General features: G+C 35.3%; 2 protein-coding genes across 3 annotated transcripts in view; one reads left to right on the top strand and one right to left on the bottom strand.

The window, feature by feature from the left end:
• KIF18A (kinesin family member 18A) overlaps positions 1-6,481 on the bottom strand; it is a gene marked incomplete at its 5' end in the record, with an annotated part of 72,386 nt that extends 65,905 nt beyond the window's left edge. The window contains 4 exons of the mRNA XM_081063721.1: positions 302-412; positions 864-968; positions 3,859-4,016; positions 6,157-6,481. Coding sequence (XP_080919847.1) covers positions 302-412; positions 864-968; positions 3,859-4,016; positions 6,157-6,481 — 699 coding nt within the window. The remainder of the gene's footprint in view (positions 1-301; positions 413-863; positions 969-3,858; positions 4,017-6,156) is intronic.
• An 8,926-nt stretch (positions 6,482-15,407) lies between these two features.
• Positions 15,408-24,419, top strand: part of METTL15 (methyltransferase 15, mitochondrial 12S rRNA N4-cytidine) — a 209,925-nt gene continuing 200,913 nt past the window's right edge. For both annotated transcript variants that reach the window (XM_081064015.1, XM_081064014.1), the window contains exons 1-3: positions 15,408-15,504; positions 17,406-17,645; positions 20,862-21,139. In XM_081064015.1, the coding sequence (XP_080920141.1) occupies positions 20,879-21,139 (261 nt within the window). In that variant the 5' untranslated portion in view covers positions 15,408-15,504; positions 17,406-17,645; positions 20,862-20,878. The remainder of the gene's footprint in view (positions 15,505-17,405; positions 17,646-20,861; positions 21,140-24,419) is intronic.

The following is a 24,419-nucleotide window of genomic DNA, read 5'->3' as shown; positions in this document are numbered from 1 at the left end:
AATATTTTTACCAACTTAAAACATACACACACACACACTGGAAAAATCCCTCTATTGCTTCCACTTTTCTATCCTTCATCTTCACAAAAAAAAAAAAATTTACATTTCTGATTTATATCATCTCAATTCTAAATATTCTTGATAGAATCTCCTCAAAGCTGCAAAGTAAAGGAATAGCTTAGAAGCAGAAAAGTCCTCAGATGAAGAAATTCTTTTTGATGTGTGAAAAATCACCATCCATGAATTTGTCTTCATTCATTTTAAATTCAATTTTAAGAACGATAGTCGAGTGGCCTGTTACCTGGAAAACAGCATGGGAACGAGAAGATGTAGCATTCATATCAGTGGGATGCTGTGTCCTGTTTTTGTTTCCATTATCCAATAATTGTAAAATTTCCTCTGAGGACTTGGGCTAGAAAAGTTTAAGAAAAATACACAAATTAGCCATGTCTTTAAATTTTAAAATAAACTTTCAATAAACAAGAAGACTTATAAGGTAAAAGAAAAAGTAAACAAAATGCTTTCTATAACTTAAATCACATTAAATATCGACTATTTATCATTTGCTTAGTACTTTGGTGTTAAATGAGGAATAAAAGATAAAGTCCTGTCTCTCTGTGAAGATAAAATATCAAGGCATTAAGTAAAACAACACACGATATTAAATGTCCAAGTATATTTTTAAAAGAAAAGCTCCTTTAGTTATGTCAAGGAAAACAAAATAAGACTAAAGATATACCCTGATTATTTTAACTCTGCATTTCACGTTTTTTCTTCTTTCTCAAGCACAATGGAAAATAGGTAAATGGCTAAATAACCACACTTGCTATTTGAACAAAGGAAAAAGAAGTTTATAAACATACCTGATGTAAAGTCAACCCCTGAACCACCACCCCTTTTTGGGCATCTTCCCGGACGGCAAGTGGCCCTGAATTTACTAAGAGGTCACGTATCTGTTCATTGTACACCTTAAAATAAAAAGAACTGCTTTAGCATTGATATTGAAACAACAGTGATAATCTCACATATAGGCACACATTGCTGAGTTTAGTTTATATTTGAATTTTATATTAAAGACAAATGGCATCTCATTTTGTTTATATCACCCCTTATATTTCACGATGCCATTAATTTTCCACCACCTAAGAAAACAGAAGAGCTGAATTACTTAGGTTTGAATTTGAAACTTAAATGTGGAGACATCACACCCTCACACCATAATTTCTAACTTGATTACAGTGAAACAGAAATAAGATGGTTGAAATTGACTTTTCATATTTCCTGGAAATATAAGGGACACATGGTTTTGGAAAATTCTACCGGCTCTGAAATATAAGTTATATAGAGGTGGTTTGATTCTTACTGGAAAAGGTATTTATTATTTCATGATCCCGAAGTAGTCCAAACTTTTTCAATTTTAGAGCTCAAAAGTTAAAGAAAACCCATACTCAAGGATGGATGGTATTGATTGCATTTGTTCTTCAATTACATTAATTTCAACATGTAATTCTTAATGATAAATTGCATAATGGGACTCCCTTCCCCTGTTTGAATGATGAGAGAACTAAAGCCCTAAGGTTAAGTAATTTGTCCATGGTCACGAAGGTAATAGAGCAGGATTTGGAGCCCAGATATCCTCATTCTACTGCATGGCATTGAATACACATCTGTATTTGATGTGTTTGGCAATTTTTTTTTTTTTTTTTAGTAATTTCTGTAAGTAATGCATAGAAATAATATTATTGACCTGATTTTATGAATTTACTAAAGGTAGTAAGTTTTCTACTTGTCATCCAAATAACAACTACATTACTGACAAGATTTTTTTAAAAAATACAAAATTAAGTCTTTAATAAAAGTTATTTCCATGTTCTAATAAATATCCCATAGCGATAATTCATTGCTGGTAAACTTTTCTACAATGAGTGATAACGATTTACAAATGGAATAAACTCTTAAAAGCAGTAAAATATCGAGAGATAAATTTAGTTCTTATTTTTCTGATAAGCAGCAGACACTTTTCTAATGCTTCCCCTTATCCCACTTCAATCACATAAAACATACAATTAGAACAATCACTTCCAAGCTGGTCTATGCACAGCATCACCTGGGAGCTTTGAAACAGCATAGCTGCCTCGGCCACAATCTAGACCTATTAAATTAAAACGTCCAGGGGGTGAGGGCCCGGCATGACTATTTTTAAAAAGTTCCATAACCAATTCTGGTGCAGTCTTAGTGAAAACACCATTAGATTAGATACTGCCTTACCAATAACAAAATGAAAGCAGAATAAAAGAATAGAAAAAGAATTAAAAATATAAAAAATAACCAAACTTCAAATTTCTCCCAGTTATCAAAAGATCTAAGGGAGAAATAATGAATATTGCTATGTTCTCTTCTTAATTACATTTAAAACAATTTTTTTCAATATTTAACTATAGAAAATAAGTTTTACTTTAATTTCCAAGTTCTAGCCACGTACATAATCTTAATCAATTTTTGAAATGTGAAGAAACTCTCCCGGGAGGAACCTAACTATATCAATAAGAGAGCTGTGGCTATTAGAAATTTTCTCTCGGACACCACAAATAGGCAGTAAAATCAGGGATTTCTGTTTCTGCACTGGTTTCTGAAACACTATCTGAACACAGAGTGCCTGCCACTTAATTACGACTTGTTGAATGTTGGCTATTAAGAGGGTAGGAGGCCTCAAGGAAAGATGAGGTATGTCAAAAGGACTAAACAAAAGGACTAAAGAGGTAGCATGAAAGAGCCTCAATTGGGCAAATCTGGCACAATTTGAGCATTCAAATAAATAATTACAGAAAGGGGTTAAAATCTATTGAATAATGTTAGGAATCCACGCATCCACACAGATACAATAAAAGAAAGGGAAAGCTCTTCCTTACAGCAGAAAGCCAATGAACAAATGTAGAAGATATGATGGAATTTAAAACTCACTATCCTCTCCGAGCATCATAACAGGAATTGATTCAAGCATGAATCATCAGTGAATACTAATACTAAGAGAACAGTTTAAGTAATAGGATATTTACATTTTCTCTCTACAAGGTACTTATTAAATATAAAAGGTAAAGTACTATCTTGACAGTGAAGAAACTTCACAGACACTAACATAATGAAATTGATCAAAATTCACACAGCCAGTAACAGGACTAACCACAGGTCTCTTGATATGATGTAAGAATACAGTATCACTTCTGTGGTGTTTCTGACAGTGTACAACCTGACTCTAATCATGATGAATCCAAACTAAGGCTTTTATGACAGCAACATAAAGAAAGAAAAAGGAGTGAATTCAGATTAAGGAGACTAAACAGATACAACTGAATGCAATTAATGATCTTCTATTTCCTTTTTCAATAAAGGGCATTATTAGAATAACTAGCAAACTCTCATTAAAGTCTACAGATCAGATAATAGTGTTGTATCATTGTTAATTTCCTGATTTTGATAACTATTCAACAGTTATTTAAGAAAATTTGTTTCTAGAAGACTGTAACTTAAACAGTTTAGAAAAAAGAAATACATATACACACATACAGAGAGAAAAAGCAAAGGTAGTAAAATGTTAACATGAAGAATTCTAGGTGAAGGGTATCTGGAAGTTCTTTGTATTAATCTTGCTACTTTTCTGTAGGTCAGAAGTTATGGGAAACAAAATAATTAACAGAAAGAGTAAGATGCATAATAGATACTTAAGACCAGAAGTTTTAATGATATTATATATTTGTAAGAAAAATCCTGTATGATTGAATTAGAATGGACAGTGGAATTTCCTAAAGAAAGATTTCTCAATAGTATTGATTAATCTAAAGAATGACATTGCCAACTTACCTCCAGATAAGAAACGGCGGTACTACATATTTTCTCTTCTTTAATCTCATCCATGGATTTGTAAAGGTCTACCATAGTTAGGTACATTACTCCAGGCTCACCAGCTGATCCTAGCATGGTGTGTGTCTTCCCAGCTCCGGTGGCACCATATGCAAGCACTGGGTTTTTATAAAAAGCGATCAAAGTTCTTCGTTATGAAATATACCATTACTATATTGACTCTCTAGATAGTTCCATTTGGATATCCTGAACAGTAACTTTAAACCCAATAGATCCAAAATTAATTTCTAGTCTTATCTTTAAAACCTGGGGATTTTAGCACAAATCTACTCTTACTCCTCTATTTTCTATTCTGATTAATGGTACTATCATCAACCTGCCCACCCCCACCCCCATTGCATGCTCCCATTCTTCTATAGTAACCTTACACATTTTAAGTAATCAATTATCAGTCTCCCTATTAGTCTCAATCTTCTTTAATCCATCCTTTAGAATTTGTAGTTATTTTTATGAAAAATGAAATCTGAATGTCAATCCTTAATTGTTCCACAGTCCTACATGAGAAAGCTCAAATTCCTATCTGTGGATCTTTATCGAGCAATCTAATAGACAGCACCTGGTACACTAGATTATTTGAAGTTCTCCTCAACTGCTGCTGCTTTTCTACTCTGCTGCTTTTGTCCTGCAGTCCTTGGAATTACTCCAGCTGGAAAACTTCCACCTGTTCTAAATATCCAGCACAAATGTCACTCTCCTGTGCCTTCCAGAGTTGTCTTAGGCAGAAACGTTCACTGCCTCATTTGAACCCTTTAGTATATATATGCTGCACATCCTTCTACTCTAGAACGTATCACATTGTATTTCCCACTGTGAGCTCCACCAAGGCAGGATTCATGTAGCCTTCACACCTAGCAAACAAACCACCTGGCACAAAGCAGGTACTCAATACAAGTCGACTAAGTGAATGAATTCCAGATAGAAGCCATTTATAAAATTACTTTGAAAATTTAAAACAATAAAATCTTGTTTTAGGCAAATTACTTTGTTTTCAAGATTTTATACAGTACAACATAAAAGTGATGTGTTTTCATCAAATGCAAAAAACAAAAACAAGCAAACAAAAAACCCCCCCAAAAACAAAAAAAAAAAAACAAAAAAACCAGAGTCCTGAATTACACTTGGCAAATACCCAATGTAATATTCAGTTAAGGTAATAAGTCCTCATATTTCCGATGAAAATATTTTTATAAGTCAAATCTCTCTAATGAGCTAAATACTAACTACAAAATACTTTTCAGTAGAATGGATTAAACTAATATATGTTTCATTTTCTTCTATTTTATGTAAGACAGTAGTATACCAAGAAGTCTTAAGACATCTGGATAGGAATATAAAGTCAAGTCAAGAAGAAACCAAAGATTTAGTATTAGTTTGGTAGAGACTTTTTTCATTTGGAGTCAACAATAATTTTAAAAATCTCCAGAGACAAATGAAGTTTCATGAATGAGGAAAAGAATATCTGCTTAAAAATGAGAATTATGGAAGTTCTAATCAATAAACCACATTACAATCTTGCTCAACCAAGAAGGTAAGTCTTCTGTAATAAAACTTAATGAATCAATGAGACAGTGAAACATGTTATAGTTTTGGGGTATCAAATTGTGGTAATTCTAAAAATAAGATACTAATGATGTTAAGTGCCTCGTAAGTAGTGATTTATCTAGACTTTTGGAAATCTCTCTTTCTATGAAATCAGCATGACCGTTTTGAAAGGCAAATAATTATAGGTCTATTCATAGCACTAGAGATGCTTTATGGGTGGGCGATATGCTAAAATAGCAGACGATACTCCATTAACATGGGCTTTGAACATTTGTATTTCAAGTATTGTAAAAAATGTTGTTCTAAAGAAACTGTCAAGAAGTCAGAAATATCTGACTATTCCATAAGGATTGATAGTTGTATAGGTAAACAATGGAAATACTTACAAAAAAATTTGAAAAATCTGACATCAATTAAAAGAAATATGTGGTTTAGTAACATAGGAAATTGAAAGGATGATTGTCTATAGGGACCATGGCAGGACTATGGAAGAGAAAGTTTCACAAATAATTTATGTTTATATGATGAGTAAATTTCAAAGAAAGTTTACATTTACAGTGAAAGGCTACTGAACTTAAGAATTTTTAGCCAACATGCACCTTAAAATTGATTATATTTAGAAGGGCCAAGTACACATCCCTTGTAATGTAAAACTGAAATCAGACAGAAAAATTAAACCCCAACTGAAAAAATTACCTGTGCAATTATATCCATTCAGAAAACTACGAAGAATTGGCTTAGTAGTGTGTTCAAAAACTTCCAGTTGAGTTGAAGTTTCATCAAAAACAGCATCAAATACAAATTTAAGATCCTTATTTTGTCTCTTTCTAATATCTCGATTTGCAGTTTTCTTTCCACGGAAAAAACTGATTTCTTGTTGTTTGGGATCAAAAACTAGAATATGCTTATCTACAACATGGGCCACTTTATGGAATCCAGCTGCCTTTTCCTTCGTGTTTTCAGGACGCACACGAACAACTACTTTCATCTGGTGACACAGGTCTTCCTCAGGGACAGACATAGCTGATTATCTTGGTTCCTCTGTTTATACAAATGCCTAAATACTTCTCTGAAATTAAAAAGGAAAACAAAGTATTAATATTAGTTCTACTAGTAAATGAATGGCACATAGTATTCATTTAAAATGGTGTGGATTCTGTTCCACTCACCTGGTAAATGTTACTTACTGGCCATATATATATATATATATATATATATATATATATATATGTATATGTATATATGTATGTATACAGGTGACTCTTGAGCAACATGGGTTTGAACTACATAGGTCCACTTACATGCAGATTTTTAAAAATAAATACTGTAAATGTATTTTCTCTTATGATTTTCTTAAAAACATTTTTCTTTCTTCATTTTAAGAATATAGTATATAATGCATATATAAAATATGTGACTAACCCCTACATTGTTCAAGGGTCAATTGTACACACACACACACAATTTGTTTATTTATTTTGCTCTTTGGTTCAAAACTTTCTAATGGTTCTTCAATTTCTTCAAGGTACAAGTTGAAGTTCTTTTAATGGCCTACATTTTTCACCTGTTTTATTGTTCTCTCCTTTGCTCATTCCAGCTAACACACCAAGCACCCCAGTAGGGTCTTTCCACTAGCCAGTGTCTCTATTACAAAGTGCCTCCCTCAATATTTGCATGACTAATTCCTTCACTCCTTTCAAGTCCTTGCTCAAAGGTTGCCCTCTTGTCCACCTTCATTAAAATTGCCAATCCTATTCCTAATCACCGTTACACTATTTTTTCCCAAAGCATTTACAATCTCTTCATCAAGTATGTTTTTTCTTTTTTTTTTTTACTTATTTCTTGTGTTTGCTATTTTCTCTCTTCCAGTTAAACTGTAAGTTCTTTAATGGCATGTATATTTTTAAAAAATGTTTTGCTTATTGATGTGCTCTATGAGCCTAAAACAGTGCCTGTCACATGGCACTGTATAAGTACTTGATAAACTAATGAATACTAAAAGGTTTTTTTGCTTTTGTTTTTCTTGGTCCCACATTATTGGTCTTTGTTAGTTAATCTTTACACTCCTTGTTTTTGTTGTGTGAGCCCGTCATAGTCAGACAATAATTTTTAAACCTGCTATCACTGATGTACCCTAAACTTCCATCATTATAGAACAGAGAATAGGAGCTATATTCAGAAATCCTAGTCTGAATATACCAGGGTTATATATCTTTCCATACCTGGGCTAGCTAATTGATGCATCCTAGGAACTATTTTTAACCCAGTGGGTCTCTGAGACATAGGTAGAGACGAGACTGGTTGTTATCAATTTCCACTACCCAGAGGCTTGCATCCAAGATAACTTTTACCAAAGATTGTTGACTAGCCAAAGCTCGCCCTTCGTTGCCTTGATATGATTCCCAGAGATCCTTTCCTGTTCATCCTCATGACTCAAACTAAAATAGTGCTGGAGCCCTTGTGAAAATCAAAGCTAGGATTTCTGGGTAGCCTAGCTGTGACTGTATATGGTTTGGCTTCAGTATTTGAGTTTAAGTGGAAGGCCAGGGTCTAACTAATATTTCAGGTAAAGAGATTTATTAGCGTTTTGTATGTGTCATTTAATTTTTTTGTATTGTGACATAGTCTGATTACTCTCAATGCTGTGTAGAAAACATACAATAGGGAATAGAGACAAGGTAGGTCATCAAAGTAATACAGATAAAGAGATGATGTTGTCGACTTCGAACAGGGTGGTGGTCGGATTCTGGATGTATTCTAAAGGAGAAGACAACAGAATTTCCTGACAGATGGAAGTGGGGTATGAGAGAAAGATAGGATTCAAGAGCTGGAGTGTTAGAGAAAGGGAGTAGCCATTAACTGAGATGATAATAACAGGCGGTAGAGCAGGTTTTGGGGAGAATATCAGGTGTTAATTTGAACATTTTAATAGGCATCTAGGTGGAAATGTTTAGGCAGCTGGAAGCCAAGTTGCGAAAGTAAAGGCTGTCCTCAGTGTCTTAATGCCATTTGAAGCTTTTAAAAACTTTTAAAAGCTTCAAATGGCATTAAGATTTTGGTAGGACCTTTAAATCATGGAGGAGAGAATGATCAATTGTGTTATATACTGCTAATATGGTAAGTACTTAATAAGCAGTAACCATGGGATTTAGCAACACAGAGACCAATGAGAAGAGCAATTTGCGGGGAATGGTGAGATAAAAGCCTGAATGGGAGAACATTAGGAGAATGAATACAGAAAGTACTGCTGCAAAAGTGAGCAAAGAAATGGTGTGGGTGAAGAGGGAAGAAGGGTTAAAAGAAGATATTTCATTTGTTTTTTCTTAAATGGGAAAAATAACAGCAATGATAAAGCTAAAATATGTTATAAAACCATATACTTTTGGAAAGAATTCAAATAAGGCGAAAGCAATCTAAAAGCAGAAGACACTGGACACAGAACTCCCTTTTTAGGACTCTGTCCTTCCCCAAAAATAGAACACTGAAGAGGAAAGATGGTCATTTGGATTTTAACAGTCAGGTCCCAAGTGAATTACTCCTCTGCTCTTTCTTCATCCTTGAGCTTCTGTCTAGCCAAGTCCCACAAAGCACCTATACCTCACTTCTATGACCTTGGACAAATTACTTAACCTCACTGAGTCTCAGGTTTCTCATTTGTATAAAAGAGCTAACACCTCATGGCACTGTTGTGAAGGCTAAAAGAGATAACAGGTATTAGGTGTATTAAGGCATTCAATAAATGTCAATTCTCTTCTCTACCAGCCTCCATTCATGCCTCTTCTTTCTGAAGATACTGGTCCATCATTTTAGTGTTTTCCAATGGGCTTATGATGGGCACTTAGTGTAGGTCAAGTCTTCCTTTTTTTGGAATTGTTCCAAGTATCAGAGGACGTTTAGCATTTCTGACCCCTGTCTATTATAGGCTAGTAGTATCCCACATTCCTTGTGATAACCAAAAACCTCCACACACATTCTAAAAGCTTTTAGAAATATTCAACAATGCTACGACTTTAACTGATATACTTTTTAAAATGATATATAAAATGTACACAAATGAAACAGTTAAATAAACATATCCATAAAACATCAGGTGATTATTTTAAAATAGATCTTAGAATCTCAAGGTTGGAAGGTACCTCTTGCTAATGAATTAACTAATCAATTCAATAAGTTCATTATTAGATGTTGGAGCCAGACAGCTTAGGTTAAAATTCCAGCTCTACTACTTATTGGTCACCACAGTGGGCAAGTTACTTAACCTCCCGTGGCTCAGTTTCCTCATCTGTAAAGCAGGACTAATAACAATACCTACTTCATAGAGTTGTCTGTGAAGACTAAGCACTTAGAACAATGCCTGCAACAAAGTATGCACTACAAGTGTTTGCTATTATTATTTACAGTGTAGTGAGGGAAACAGATATTAACAAAATAGGGACACAAAAGAGTAAAGGTATAATTGACAAATGCTATAAGGTAAAGAAGGTAAAAGGTAAGTTTTACGTAACGCTATAATGGGGGCCTGATGTAATTAGAAAGTTTCCTAAAGGAAGTGATGAGTTAAAGGACGGATAGTTATTAATTGGGTAAAAAAAAAAGCACATTTCATGACAACTAGTTATGCATTCAATAAATATATGAGTGCCTTCTGTTGGCACTTTTCTAGGCTCTGGGATAGAGAGGGTCAGGAGTGTGTATGTGGGCTCCTATTTTAGCCTGGGCAGTTGGAAAAACCGTATCTAATGGGGTGACCTTACAGAGACCGAAGTGAGGGAGTGAGCAAGTGGCTGGGGCAAAAAAATTTCAGACAGCAAGTCCATGCTGTTTTGTGGTAGAAAACAGCATGCACAGTGGACATTACTGGCTGTGTGGTTAATTTGCTTAAATCTTGTTTCTGCTGTTTAGTTTTAGATGATTGTAACTTTATAGCATCTAAAGACATGCTCAGTTTAGCTTTGCTCAGTCCCTATGCAGCTGGAGAGGACAAAAAAGGGAAAGGGTTGCATTAAAAGATAAAACTGGATAAAGGTGGGGCCAGATTTAGATCTTGATTGCAAGACTATATAATTTAGATTTGATTTAGAAGTTATTAGGGATTATTGAAGGTATTTTAGAAGGCAATACATCTTATTCAAATAACATTTCAAGGAGAAATTTTGACAATTACTAAAGGGGTTTAAGAAGTATAACATCAAATACAACTTTGTTTTACAACTTTTTACAGATTTTACGCAAGACATCAATCTTAATTTTTAAAGTATCACATTTTCCCAACTTTTTCAAAACCCATGAGTGAATATAATTTTCTTAATAAAAATACCTAAGGTCAACAGAATCACTAATGTGCAAAACTTTGTCTATGTTCAAATATACTGATATCTTCAGGGATGAATGCGGTTGTTGTTATATTAATACAGGATGCCTGCTTTTTTTCCTAACATGGCTAAGTAAAAGACGTAGACATCTAGTTGATTCTGAATAAGGCACACAGAAAGCAAAGTCCTTGACCATGTTTACTAAGAACTGACCAAAAAAAAAAACAAAAAGAAAAACAAAAAAAAAAACAAACCCAAAATATTGTAATAATGGGTTGATTCAAAACCATTTTTCAGATGACTGTTGAGAAGACAGTGTCACAGCCTCGGATTAATTTTGTTAAATCTATTACTAAGTGGTATTTGTTGACTAGAATCAAAAGAACAAGCTGGTATAATTTCATTGTTGGGACTAAACCATTAAGAAGAAACACTGCCAACACCTTTATTCATTAAAAGAAAGGTATCTGTCTAGTCTAGAGAGAGTATAAAAGAGTAATAATAGTTAATGAAGAGGCATTTCGTTGTCAATCTATAAAATAATAGAGTTGGACTATATAATATCTAATGTCCTTTTCTAACTCTAAAATTTTATGATTACTGCATATGATTAGAAAAGAGTATAAGAAAGTGACAAGAAATAAGTTAATGAAGCTGTATTTTTTTAACCATTATATCCTTAATCTCTGCAGTGAACTTGGTATATAGTAAGCTCTCAATTATTTGATTAATGAAAAAATAAATTATAAAAGGTAGACCAAAAATCCAAGAAAGCAATTTACCCATTCAGAGTAGAGACAAATATACAATGTATTTCTCTAAGAGACTCAACATATTACAGTACAGTACAATGACTGGCAATGACAGACAATTACAACGAGGACCCTGAAACATCAAAAGTTTAAAAATGTGCCCAATTTCTTGTTACACAAAATTAGGAAAACGGGAATATAATGCTTTATGTTAATCGTTGAGAGTGGTTAAAACTATCACTTAACAAGGATAACAATCAGTTTTCTGGGAGATTCGCTTACATAGAACAGCTCACTGCTCTATGTTTAATGAAGAGGTGTTAATAGCTAATTCTCTTCAATAGTTGCAAGATAACATAAACTGAATTGAACAGGCAAATCTTTGTCTAGCTACTGCTCACCCAAGATAAAATGTAAGGCAATTATGTTAAAGATTCATCCCCAATTACATACAAGTACAATTTTATTTAATTCATTGACCATATGCATTGATAACCTCTTCAAAAGCAGTTTGTTATCTCATGTCATTCCACCTGCTAAACTGTTCAATGACTTCCCAGCAGAAAATAAAATGTAAACTCCTTAGCATGTCTTGTAGGTTCTACATCTACTTCTCCAATGCTTTCTTCAACTGTTAATCCTCCCCCTTTATTCTCCTTCAGTCACTGTCCTTAGCATTCCTAAAAAACTTCAGTCTTGTTCTGGCCTCATTGCCTATGCACTTTCTCTTCTCTTTGACCAGAATGCTCTATTCAGATATTTGCAAATGTTAATCCCTCAAGTCATTCAGGTCTCTCTTTAAATGTGTCTTCACAGAGGCTTTCCCTAAAGATTCCATTCAAAATAGTATCACCCTGCCTTTGTGTCTCCAATCCCTTACCTGCTTTCTTTTTCTTTTTAGCAGCTAGACTAACTAGAAAATATACATATTGCTTGGTTACATATTTATTGCTCTTTCCCCAGTAGAATGGCAGAACTGTGAAAGTATGAACTTCCTTGAAAGTATGAACAGGACTTGTCAAATATTGAGGGTTCCACATATACTTGTTGAATAAATGAATAAATAAACTAATACAGATTTTCAAGATAAATATGCAAAAAAAAACAAGTGCAAATAGAGGACTTGGCAAGCAACCATTTGTATTTTTAAGATACATACATATGTATACGCATGGGCTCTCTCAGGAAAAGAACACAGAAATTAATAATGGCAGTTGCCCCATGATGGGGAAATATGAAGGTCTGAGTGATAGGCAGGCTTACTTTCTATTTTATATTCTTTTGTATTTTTTGGAGTTTAAACAAATTTAGGTATTTTTATTTCAAAAACAAAACAAAAACTATCAAATTTACCTTAAATACAACTTTCACTTAACAACAATAATTTCTATTTATGGAATACTTTTTATTAAGTTCGTATTCTACAAACAAAAATATGCTAAGCAATTTACACACTTCTCATTTAATCTCCATAACAATCCTATAATACAGGATTTATCATTCCTATTTTATAGAGGAAGAAGCTAGTACAGGGAGATTAGGTTAACTGGCTAAAGATACACTATTGAAAGCTTACGAGATGGGGTTTGAAGTCAGACTGACTGAATCTAAAGCTCAAATATTTAATCACTACTCTCCCTGATATAAATACATTATCCCCAGAAATTTTCTTATAGAACTAAAAAATATATTATTTGCCTACTTTTGATACAGACCCTAGGGCCTATATGGGAACTGTGGAATATTGAAATAAAACTGAAAGTTTATTATTTCTTTGTGCTTGTTGGATACCATACTCTATCTATAGTCACCAAATATGCTATTAATTGAGAACTCATGGATTAGGCTGATACAGTGATAACTAGTAATAATAAAAAAACGATTATCATTTGAGCACTCTATATACCAGGCATTATGGTAAACATTTGACATTAATTATCTTTTTCAATCCTTTAAATAATCATATAAGGTACTATTATTGTCCCCATTTTACAAAAACAGAGACTTAGCTTTAGGATAAGCATTCTTTCAAGATGACATAGCTAATAAGTGAGGATCCAGAATGTGGAATCCAGGTCCAAATCCAAGGTTCATGTTCTTAACAACTATGCTCTGTTGGAATCAGAACAGAATGCTTTCAAACAATGAAACAGAAATGTTGCACAAATCATTTTGAATATGGAGTGATACAGGTATAAAGTATTTCTTAAATACAAACTCAAACCTGGATTAGATTCAGATTCAACAAACATTTTTTAGGACCAGGAACTATCCCCCACACTGTTATTTGTAGTCTCTCTGCAACTTAAACCTCTTTTTAGAAATAACTTTAGCATTAGAGTCACTGCTTCTACTAACTTAGAAGCATCAGGGAACAAACATTTCAAATGCAGGGATGGGCAGCACTGACATCTAGGCTAATTTTTCCTTCTAGTTTTTATAGAGTTGACAGCATAAAGTCACTTGATGTGCACCTTAATTGCTTCAGGCTATATTTATACCGGGACAAGATGCACTTTCAAAAAGAAAAATTTATGTACTTGTATGTACTTATTCAATAACATTCGAGGAGATTAATTACTACAGAAAAAGGCAGATAATCTTTGTACTGAAACAGACAATTCTTACAGAGCAGAAACTTAATAACAAGCACGATCTGGTCTTTGAATCATATATTCTCTAGCACCAAAGTTCATAAATACCTCCCAAAATTCAAGGTGGGGGCTTAATGTGGTGGAGTACCACTACCAACTAAAACCTGCAGAATGCCGAACACATTCTACCTGATGGTTAATAGTTAACCTAAACTACATATGATACAGCAAACGTATTCAATTCTGGTCAAATCTCATAAATAGTAGTCAGCCTTGACCTCTGTGTAAATGAGTATCTAAGGCGCTCCTAAAGGAGAATCTCGCAGAAACTAAGAACAAACGGTAGGACTGACTCTCAGGGCTTCAAGTCCCTTTCATTTGCACCTTGCCAAGCAGTATCTCTTCCAGGCCTCATCTGATCTTCCACAATCCCGTTAGGCAGTGCTGGCAGGCCTTATCTTGATGCTCAGGGCTCAGGGTAGGTTCCCGATTGACCTGTGCCAGGCAAACTGCAGAACTTTGCCAGACAAAAAGTTTCTAAATCGGCGAACCACGATTCCGCCTGTGATAGTTAAGCCCAGAGTTACATCTACATCTGTGTCTGAAACAAAACACTCTGAATTTGGAGTCCGGAAGTAACTTTACACTGAAAGGTGCTGGACAGTTAAAGGGCTCTGGTGAATTCTGGGCCAGGGGCCAGGATGCCCTTTAAAACGGACTTCCTCAGAATTTAAGGCAGGAGATCCCTGCCTTTCCTGCTGAGCAGTCGTGGGCTCCAGATCAGGTAGAGCAATGCTTTAGGGGATTCTCCAGTTCCTTCTTTCTTTAGCTTTCTCCCCAGGGGTCCTAACCACCCCACCATCCTCATGCTCACCCCCAATTTAACGCTTCCTTGTTTGTCAACAAGCCCACCTGGTCCTCTACACGTGAGGCGGCGGGACCCCTCCGCTTCCCGCGAGACAGGTCATCAAAAGGTGCGTCCTGAAACCAGTTTTCTCCACGAGTACCTCTCTTTCGTCTGTGCCCCACGAGAGGCTACCGTAACTCCTCACTTCGCTGTCAGCCACCGGCGATTCAAACTCAACCAAAAGATTCAAACCTAAGCCAGCTTCCTCAGCGCGTCGTTTCATTGGCTGCCGTCTTCGTGACGCCATCACGCCGGACGTTGCCGCGGCGCGCTCCAGCTTGGCTCTAGGAGTCAACGCTGCGCAGCCCAGCGGAAGCTGCCTTGCTCCGCGTCGCCGTGGCAACGCTTTCGGCTATTTCCGGAGGCGGTGACCGCTGTGGGCGGGGCTAGGCCGGAGCTGCTCGTGGGAGTCAGCCACCGGGGATCCTCAGGCCATCTCCAGATCCGCGGCCGCGGGTCGCGGTCTCAGGGTTCAGGGTGTGAGTGAGACGGGTGCGGGCAGCGGTTGGTGTGTGCCCTCTGCTAGAGGGAGAGGCGGAGCTTGTTGGGTGTGGATTAATGGGTTCTGGATTTTATTTTCTCCTTTATTGCCTAGGAAAGCCCCAAAATGCATCTTCTGGAGGGTGTAGGGATCTGTGCATTCCAGCCACTTTCACTTAGATGGAGTTGGGGTCAATTCGCCTCAATTAATTCAAAGTCCAGGGCTTTTGGTTTGAGGCCCTAGGTTTCATTTCTCAGGACTCCCAGGGCTTCTCCTTTTAGTGCTGACAATGAAACTATTTGTGTTGGGGTGTTTTTTTACATTTCTTTCTAATGATGGCATTACAAAATAAATTCACTTAAATTTATTGGCCTAGTTCATTATTGGATGTAGTGGTTTTTTTAAAGTCCTAGGTTGCAGGTGTTATTTCAGAATGCACACTTTAAAAAGAAAAAAAAAAACCCTGAACAAATGGGAAATATGTTTGCTAAAATAACTCTATTTGTCTAGAAAGTTTTAACAGTATGATCTGAATTTCATTGTTATTCTTTATATTACCATTATTGTATCCATTCATTCAGCAATTACTGACTGTAGATTTTAGGGACATAATAGCCCACAATTGTGTTAATATCCCTGCCCTCTTGGAGCTTATATTCTGTGATTCAATATCACTATATGAATAGGTTGGCACAACACCAATGCAGAGTATTATAAGTGGAACAATGTATGGAAAACCCCTATAATATGTACTTTTATTTCCTGTTGAAGAAGATCAGAAGCATTGTGTATTGTATATGATCCATGTCGTGTGATTGTTTCTGAGCACTAAATAGTGCATAAATAAAGCTACTAATTTCTGGCTGTGTTACATATATCTCAGCAAAAACAATAGTGATTTGTGTAATGTTGGGTTTGGTAATAAAATTGAGAAGCCTTTTTATTTTATTGCAGATAATCACTCTATAGTACTTTACTTTTGATTTACCAGACATTTTATTAGCTTTATATATGTTATCTTCATTTAAGTCTCAAAACAGCCCCTGAGTTGTGGGTACTATTTATTTGAGGAGAGAAGTGAAATTTTCAGAAAACCCCAAAAAGGAAAATGTTTTGTACAAATCAGCTAATTCAGAATTCAATAATTTGCGAAATACTTTCCAGATTAGGTGATATTAAGATGCTGTCTTAATCTAGTCCGAGAAAAGGCACATTTTACCAATTTCTTGTAAAATAGCATTGATCACCATGTGAAGTAAGATATCTTAAATTTCATAGTTTTTGACACCCATGTTGTATAAGGGTTACCAGTCTCACAGGTGTTTCCACACCTAATCCAAGTACTTATTTTACATTTAACTAAGTTCTGCCTTACACTTGCCATTAAACAGCGTTCAGTGTTCAGATGAGATCGGTATTTTGAAGGGATGTATATTTAGTTCAAGCGAAATTTTTCAAGAGAAATTTTAATGTTACGATCAATGCCATTGCTGTGCCAGCTCTCTCTAGTTTGGCAAGACATTGAGTAGAAACAGAAAGGATAAGAGACCAGTGTAGTTTGTAATGAAAGAAGGAAAAAGAGCCAAAAACTTTAGAAACATACAGTGCTAAGGAGACAGAACTTCCCGCCTTTTTAGAAATTGGAGTATAACTACCTGCTCTGTTATTTACAACACAGAAATTTAACATAGGTTCATAGTAAACTGAAAAAGAGGGGAGATAAGTATAAAATGGAAAAATTAAATTTAAAGTTGCATCATATACATATACATACATTTTATTATATATATATATATATATATATATATATATATATATATATATATATATATATATATATATATATAAAATAAAAGAATTTAAACCTGGCAATGTTCATGTTTTAACCCCCCACCCCAGGGAACACCTTTTGGAAACCCCAGCGCCTTTAGCAGACCCTTTGGCAGCTGGGAGCTGGAAACAGCGGAACGAAAGTCAGGCGCTCCTCGGTTGCTGGGGCGGAAAGGACCCACTCTGTCCGTCCTTTCAAGTTTCCCCCTGGGCTGGGACTAAGGCGTGCGGCAAATTCAGATGCTCCGGCACCGTAGTGGTCGTCGCTGACCCGAGTTAGAGGCCAACGGAGAAGTCTTCGTGCCTCAGGTGAGGAGGAGGTGGCCGAGTCCCAGGAGCTCTCTGGGAGCTCACCCTCGCCTTTTGGGGGGAACTTCCGGGGCTCGCCGAGGACGCCCAGAACAAAGGAAACACACGCCCCTGCTCCTGCTTCCTGTCCACACTCAGTGCCTTCTGAGTTCAGAAGTTTCTAAACAGTTTTCCTCGTCAGAGTGTAATTCTTGGGCGAAAAGATGCGTTTTTCCCTCTTCCCTTTAGAACTTGCACTTCCTCTGCGTTTGGGTGCCAGCCTCCAGGGCGGGTTCTGGCCTTAGGAACGAAGTTCTCCCAACTTTTCTCTGCGGGGAAAGCTGACAGCCACGATGGTCCTTGGTCGTATCGTCGAGAAAGTCGTTTTCCAAAGTACCACTCACCTTTGTGTTTCCACAATGAGAGGAGGTCATCTGGCCAATTTCGTGGTCTCCACAATGTCAATTGAACTTCCCTGGCAGAGAAAAGTTGACTGACTTACCTGGGAAACAACCGAGTTGACTCCAGAGGCCAGGTTGCCTGACTCCCTGCTTCCTCCCAGCGACCAGAGGGAATTTAAACTGTCTGAAATCATTTAGGGTGGCTGCTTCTTAGCCAGCCGCTGAAATGCCCAGCGTTGCCAGGTAGGAGATGGGGCTGCAGAGGATAGGGAAGGAACTCCCTTTAGAGCTTGACCCCTTCCATTTCTAGGGAGGTATTCAAGCAAACATCCCAAGAAAATTAATTATTGAGGTCCTTTCTCCATGTTGACCCATGTGAATAGTCAATTAGTGCATAATAACATCTTTAGGCTTTTTACCTTGAACATAGTTGAGTAAATGCATAGAAATTGAATGCAGAAGAAAAATGCTGGCAAAGGAAGCGTTTTTTGTTCTATCTGTTCTCCTTGCTTTTTCCCTTGTAGTTCTGATTCCTAAATTGGAATTGATGTTTTTGTTGTTGTTGTTGTTTGCTTGTTTTTTAAAATATCAAAACAATGTAGATTGTTTAAATACTCCAGATTGCACTATTTAGACTTATACATTGTATGTCTTGCGTTGGGTCCTCTAGGGTATACTGTATTTCCAAGTAGAGTGAGTAGGACCAAGCAATAGGATATTTTTGACTCTTTAAAGAAAAAGGAAAGAATTCATGAGATACTACAAACACATACCATGTTTTCCCGAAAATAAGACCTGGTCTTATCTTAGTTTTTGTTCCAAAAGACTCATTAGGGCTTATGTTCAGGGGATTTCATCCTGAAAAATCATGCAAGGGCTTATTTTCCGGTCAGGTATTATTTTCTGGAAACGGGAGAAATCATGAGATCCTACAAATACACAGTCAATGTAATTAAAGTACGATTTAATTACGTAAGTATATTAAATAGAACCAGTGGGCTGTATTTATAGCATAGAAGTTAAGATTACAGGCTCTGGGGATAGAATGCTGAAGTTACGGTTCCAGCTTTATGGCTCTCTAGCTACGTTTATGTGACCTTTTGGCAAAGTACTTTTCTGTTTTCCTCATCTTTAAAATGTAAATAATAATACCTACAAGAGTTGTGGTAAGATTTGAATGAGTTAGTACATGTAGTGTGCTTAGAATTGTAAGTGGTACTTAGTAAGTGCTCAATAAATGTTACATTTTATTTTTGAAAGACGTTAGAAGTATTATAGAGGATAGTTGAGTTTACTTTGTATAAGCATTCTGGGAAACATAAAGCATAATTATTCATTTGTCTAATTTGTCACTGCTGAACAACCAAATTTTTACTTAAAGCACTCATTTCCAGTCTATTTTTTTTTGCCATGTTTTTCCTGTGCCATACTACGTGATTTTATGGATTATATGTTTGGTAAAGTTGACATATCCTCAGGGTAACATCTTGATGATGTTATATTTACATAATATCAAACATATATATATATATATATATATATATATATATATATAGAGAGAGAGAGAGAGAGAGAGAGAGAGAGAGAGAGAAAGATTTGTATTTCTTCTCTAGTGATTACATGTGGTTAACTTTTCAACATTATTCTTCATTTTCTATTACAAAAGGAAGAGAAGGCATATTTAAGCAGGATTTATGTTTCTTGAAGTATACTCAGAATCTAGTTTTTGGTAGTTCTTGGTCAGACAGGTGAAATTTCCTAAAGCAAGGTTTGATAAAAATGTTAATTCTGTAAAATCTGTATTTATCCATCCATTTTTTTCTTTTCTTTTCAGAAAACATTTATTAAGCACCTAGTGTGCATTGATTTTGTGGATGAAAAGGTGTACTCTTTCTCTTAAATAACTCATAATCCCTGAGAAAGGAAGAGTAGCGTTATCTTGGTACTTAACTGTAGTAGTATCAGAGATGTTGCAACCAATTGGGTAAAAAGTATGTTTTCAAAAGATCTGTTAATATGTTTACATAAATACCTTTTTCCTCTGCATCTTAAAGAGTTACAAATTGCAGAATAAAATGGAGCAAGTATGAAAAAGTGAAGGAATATATCAACTTTTTATTTGCTACTTTTGGGGGACAGGGGATAGACAATTAAAACAAAGGTGGGTATGAAATGGCAAAGTGTGCCCAGTTGATTGTTTACAAAGTTATAGTTTAAATGGAAAACTACTTTGTTGATACAGGCCATGGTGAAAGAATCTCGTGAAAATATCCAGGATAAGTCTGCAAGACTTTTTTACCTTTCAGGGAGACTGATCACCTCTCTTTTTTTTTTGATGTACATGCATAGTCTTTTTCCAGGGACAATTTCCCAAAGTTAAATTGAAGATTCAGTATTATGAGAAAAAAAAAAAAGAAGAACTAGAAATAAAAAACAACACCTAAATTTAAAGTAGGATAATATTTATAATCCCTTTTGTCATCCAGATAGCCTTTTCAAATAGACAGCTTTAATGCATTGAACCCATTCTTTCGACAATTAAAATTAAAAAAAAAATTATTTCTGAAAAGTGACAAATAATTTTCACATCCCCGATGGTTAAAACATTAATGGTCTTAATGCTTATCAGGCCACATTAAAAATTATATTTTCTGATTATTTCTTGAGTTGTTTTGGGTTCCTTGCTTTGCATAAGGAGATGAGTCACCCTCACTTGTTTAAGATGATGAGCCTTGTATTTTTTTCTGTGTTAAACATTGCCTATTGCTTGCTTCGCCCAAATAATATAGCATTCTTTTTAAAAATCCAACAATCACATTTAAATTTTTTTTTCTAGATTTGTTCACCTACAGAATGCTTCGATACCCATATTTTTGTAGAACCTATAAAGAATTTCTTTCATGCTGGTTGGAATCTGGCATGTTTAATTTAGGTGTCTGGCCAAAAAAGATACATGCTACAGCAGAAAAATATGATGTATATGAAGCCCACGAGCAAACAGATCAAACTGGAGCTCAGTTTCCCAGATCTCAAGATGCTGAAGCGATGACTAAATTACATATTCCAGTAATGGTGGATGAAGTTGTTCGTTGTTTGGCACCACAAAAAGGGCAGGTAAGTTGATTGTTTTTTATTTTTTAACATTTTTTAAATGGAGATATAATTTATTTATCTTAATGTTCACAATTTTAAAGTGTATGACTCCGGGGTTTTTAGTATATTCACAGGGTTGTGGAATCATCACCACTGTCTAATTTAGAAACATTTTTATCAACCCAATGGGAAACCCCATACCCATTAGCATTTACTCCCCATTGTTCCCCTTCCTTTGACTCCTGCCAATCACTAATCTATTTTTTGTCTGTATGGATTTGCCTGATATGGACATTTTATATAAATGGATTCATATAATATGTGGCCTTTCGCATCTGCCTTCTTTTATTTAACATGTTTTCAAGATTCATCCATGTTATAGCATATATCTATACTTTGTTTCTTTTTATCCCTTAATTATTCCATTGTATGGATATGGTTCATTTTTTTAATCCGTTCAATTGATGGCATTTATGTTTACACTTTTTACTACTGTGAATAATGCTGCTATGGATGTGCATGTGCATTTGTGTGGACAATATGTTTTCATTTCTCTTGGGTAAATACCTAGGAGTGGCCTTGCTGGGTCATATGGTGACTCTGTGCTTAACTTTTGAGGATCTGCCAAACTGCTTTCCAGAGCTGATTAGTTTTTTGTCAAATAACTGTTTTAAAAGAAAAAGAACATTACACTGGCTAAGTGGTTAGGGTATAGAAACTGAATTCCAATTTATCTTCTTGAGAATTTTAGTGTCTTTTCAGGAATGACTGGAGACAAAAGTAAGGATCTGAATTCCTGTTCCCTGTTTTCTTAGACTTAGTTTTCAACTACCCTCTTCTCTTATTCAGAGTTTTTCAGAGAAAAGGACCAGCACAGGTTGTGCAACAGGGTGTGTGTGTGTGTGTGTGTGTGTGTGTGTGTGTGTGTGTGTGGAGAGAGAGAGAAAGAGAGAGAGAGAGAGAGAGAGAGAGAGAGATTGATTGATTGATTGATTTTAAGGAATTGACTCGTGATTATAAATGGTAAGTAAGTCCAAAATCTGCACAGTCGGCTGTCAGGCTGGAAACCCAGGTAAGAGTTGCAGTTATAGTCCCAAGGCAGTTTGCTGGCAGAATTCCTTTTTGTTCTGTTAAGGCTTTCCATTAGATTGGGTGAGACCCATTCACATTATTGAGCATTATCTGCTTTACTCAGTCCAGCAATTTAAATGTTAATCATTAAAATAATACCTTCAAACAAACATGCAGAATAATGTTTGATCAAAAGTCTGGGTACTGTGGCGAAGCAAATTTACACATAAAATTAACCATCACACCTGCTTTATTTATAGTGTTGTTGGCAGGATTATATAAGATTTTAGGTATGAAAATGTTTTAATATCTATAAAGAGATCACAAAAATGTTAGGTGATATGATAGCCAAAAAGAAAAAGTTAGAAACTTTCTGAAAATTAAGCACGTTTATAAAAGGAAAAGAAAATCTTTGTTATAGTAAATTTTCTTCAACCTTGCTTTTTACCTTGCTGCTTTCCCCAACATATAATGGGTTAGTAGTTAAGAGTAAAGATTCTATAACTGGACTGCCTAGGTTTGAATCCATTGTCTAATGTGCATGTATGCACGTGCACACATATGGCTCTTAATTTTTTTTTTATATTTAAGTTAGAGCAGACTGTGTTCATGAACCAATTGCTGAGCTATATGCATAAGGTATGATAGAATGGCTGGATGTTGTTCATATATAAGCCATCAGTGATACGTCTCAGGTTGCTTCATCATAAATATATTCTGTTTACCTTCTCTTCAGCCAGTATATATATAGTAACAAAGTAAACCCAATGTTTTTAAATGAGATTATATGTATAAAACATTTAGCTCAATGCTGTCACATAGTAGAGATCCCACAATGTTCATGAAAATGTAGATTAAAAAATTAAGTTGGATGAAACTTCCTGTTAAACATGACTTCATCAAAATGAAATTCTCTTCATTGTCTTTGAAGATTCATAATGCTAGGATAACAATTATTGCCAATACCTAACTGTGAGTTTCAAAAATGTATATGTAAATATACATGATGTATTTGACGTACGTATGAGAGGGGAGGGGCAGTTAGTAAAAAAAAAACACAGAAAAACATTGAACTTAATTCAGTGGCTTGAATTTGACCTCTGGACCAAGAACCAAAAGCTCATTGTATGAATTAGGTGATCTCTAGTAGCAAAAACCAAATATTTATTTTGTACTAACCCAGGAAGTAGAAAAGCAACCAAACAAAAACAAACCCCACTAAATCAGTAATGGATCGGCGCTTTTTCCTAAAACCCAGTGGAATAAAATGAGAGGATTTTAGAACTTGGCCTACCCTGCTGTTCCAGGCTGTTCAAGTTCCTGACAAATGTAATGTTGGTTTATTTTGACATTTCCATTGTTCTGATTTGAGTTGGGTTTTCTAGTAACTTTTTATAGAAAGTTTAATTTTATGAATGTAATTTCTGAAAGCTTTCATGTGAGGTACACTTAGAGACAATGTTATTACTTACCTTTTCTGCTGTCTGGCAGACAGCTTTATTCACTATTCCCTTAATCTTCAAGTAATAAAGAGCGGGTGACAGTCCTTGGACAGGAAAGGTCTTCATTTCTTCCAGAATCCATTATTTGCTTCTTTTGTTCCTGAGCCTTTTCCCCAAAATCATTTTCCTTTGCAAACTATGAGTCATACACACACTTGTATCAATCACTCCTGTAATTACTGTTTTTCACCTCACCTTCAATGGTGAATTACAAATTAAATTTTCGATCATAATGGGAACTTTAAAAAATATCTAAATGTAGTTTTGAGTGAGACCTTGGTCATCTAATAGTTATTTCTTTTTCTTTAGTAATTGAAAGGTGCTTACCTAAAGGAAACAATTGATTTGGGGAATTTCTTTTACATTATATACATATTAATTTAGTTTTGCAAATACATGCAAAATATTTTTGAGCTTGAATTAAAATTTAAAAAAAAATTCCTCTTCTCCTTTGGGAGATACAGAAGGAATTAAAAAAACACATAATTCTGTGTCCTTGCCCAGTTTTCATTATTTCACTTTCTGGATCAATAACTTTTTGTAAGAATGTATTACTTATTATAAAAACCTTTTTCTTGTTCCTAAAGATGTTTTAACATCAGCTACCTTGGCCAATTTTTCATCCCTAACTTCTGAAAATTGGAGAAAATAAGCATGATCCTACCTAGTTGAAGATGGTAGCAGGTTGGAGGATATAGGAGACGTGGATGGAATGCTTTGCCGTTAGT

This window comes from Rhinolophus hipposideros, assembly GCF_964194185.1.
Source record: "Rhinolophus hipposideros genome assembly, chromosome: 10".
Classification (NCBI taxonomy): Eukaryota; Metazoa; Chordata; class Mammalia; order Chiroptera; family Rhinolophidae; genus Rhinolophus; species Rhinolophus hipposideros.
The sequence above is the reverse complement of the archived record's forward strand: the minus strand, read 5'-3'. Positions and strand labels throughout refer to the sequence as shown.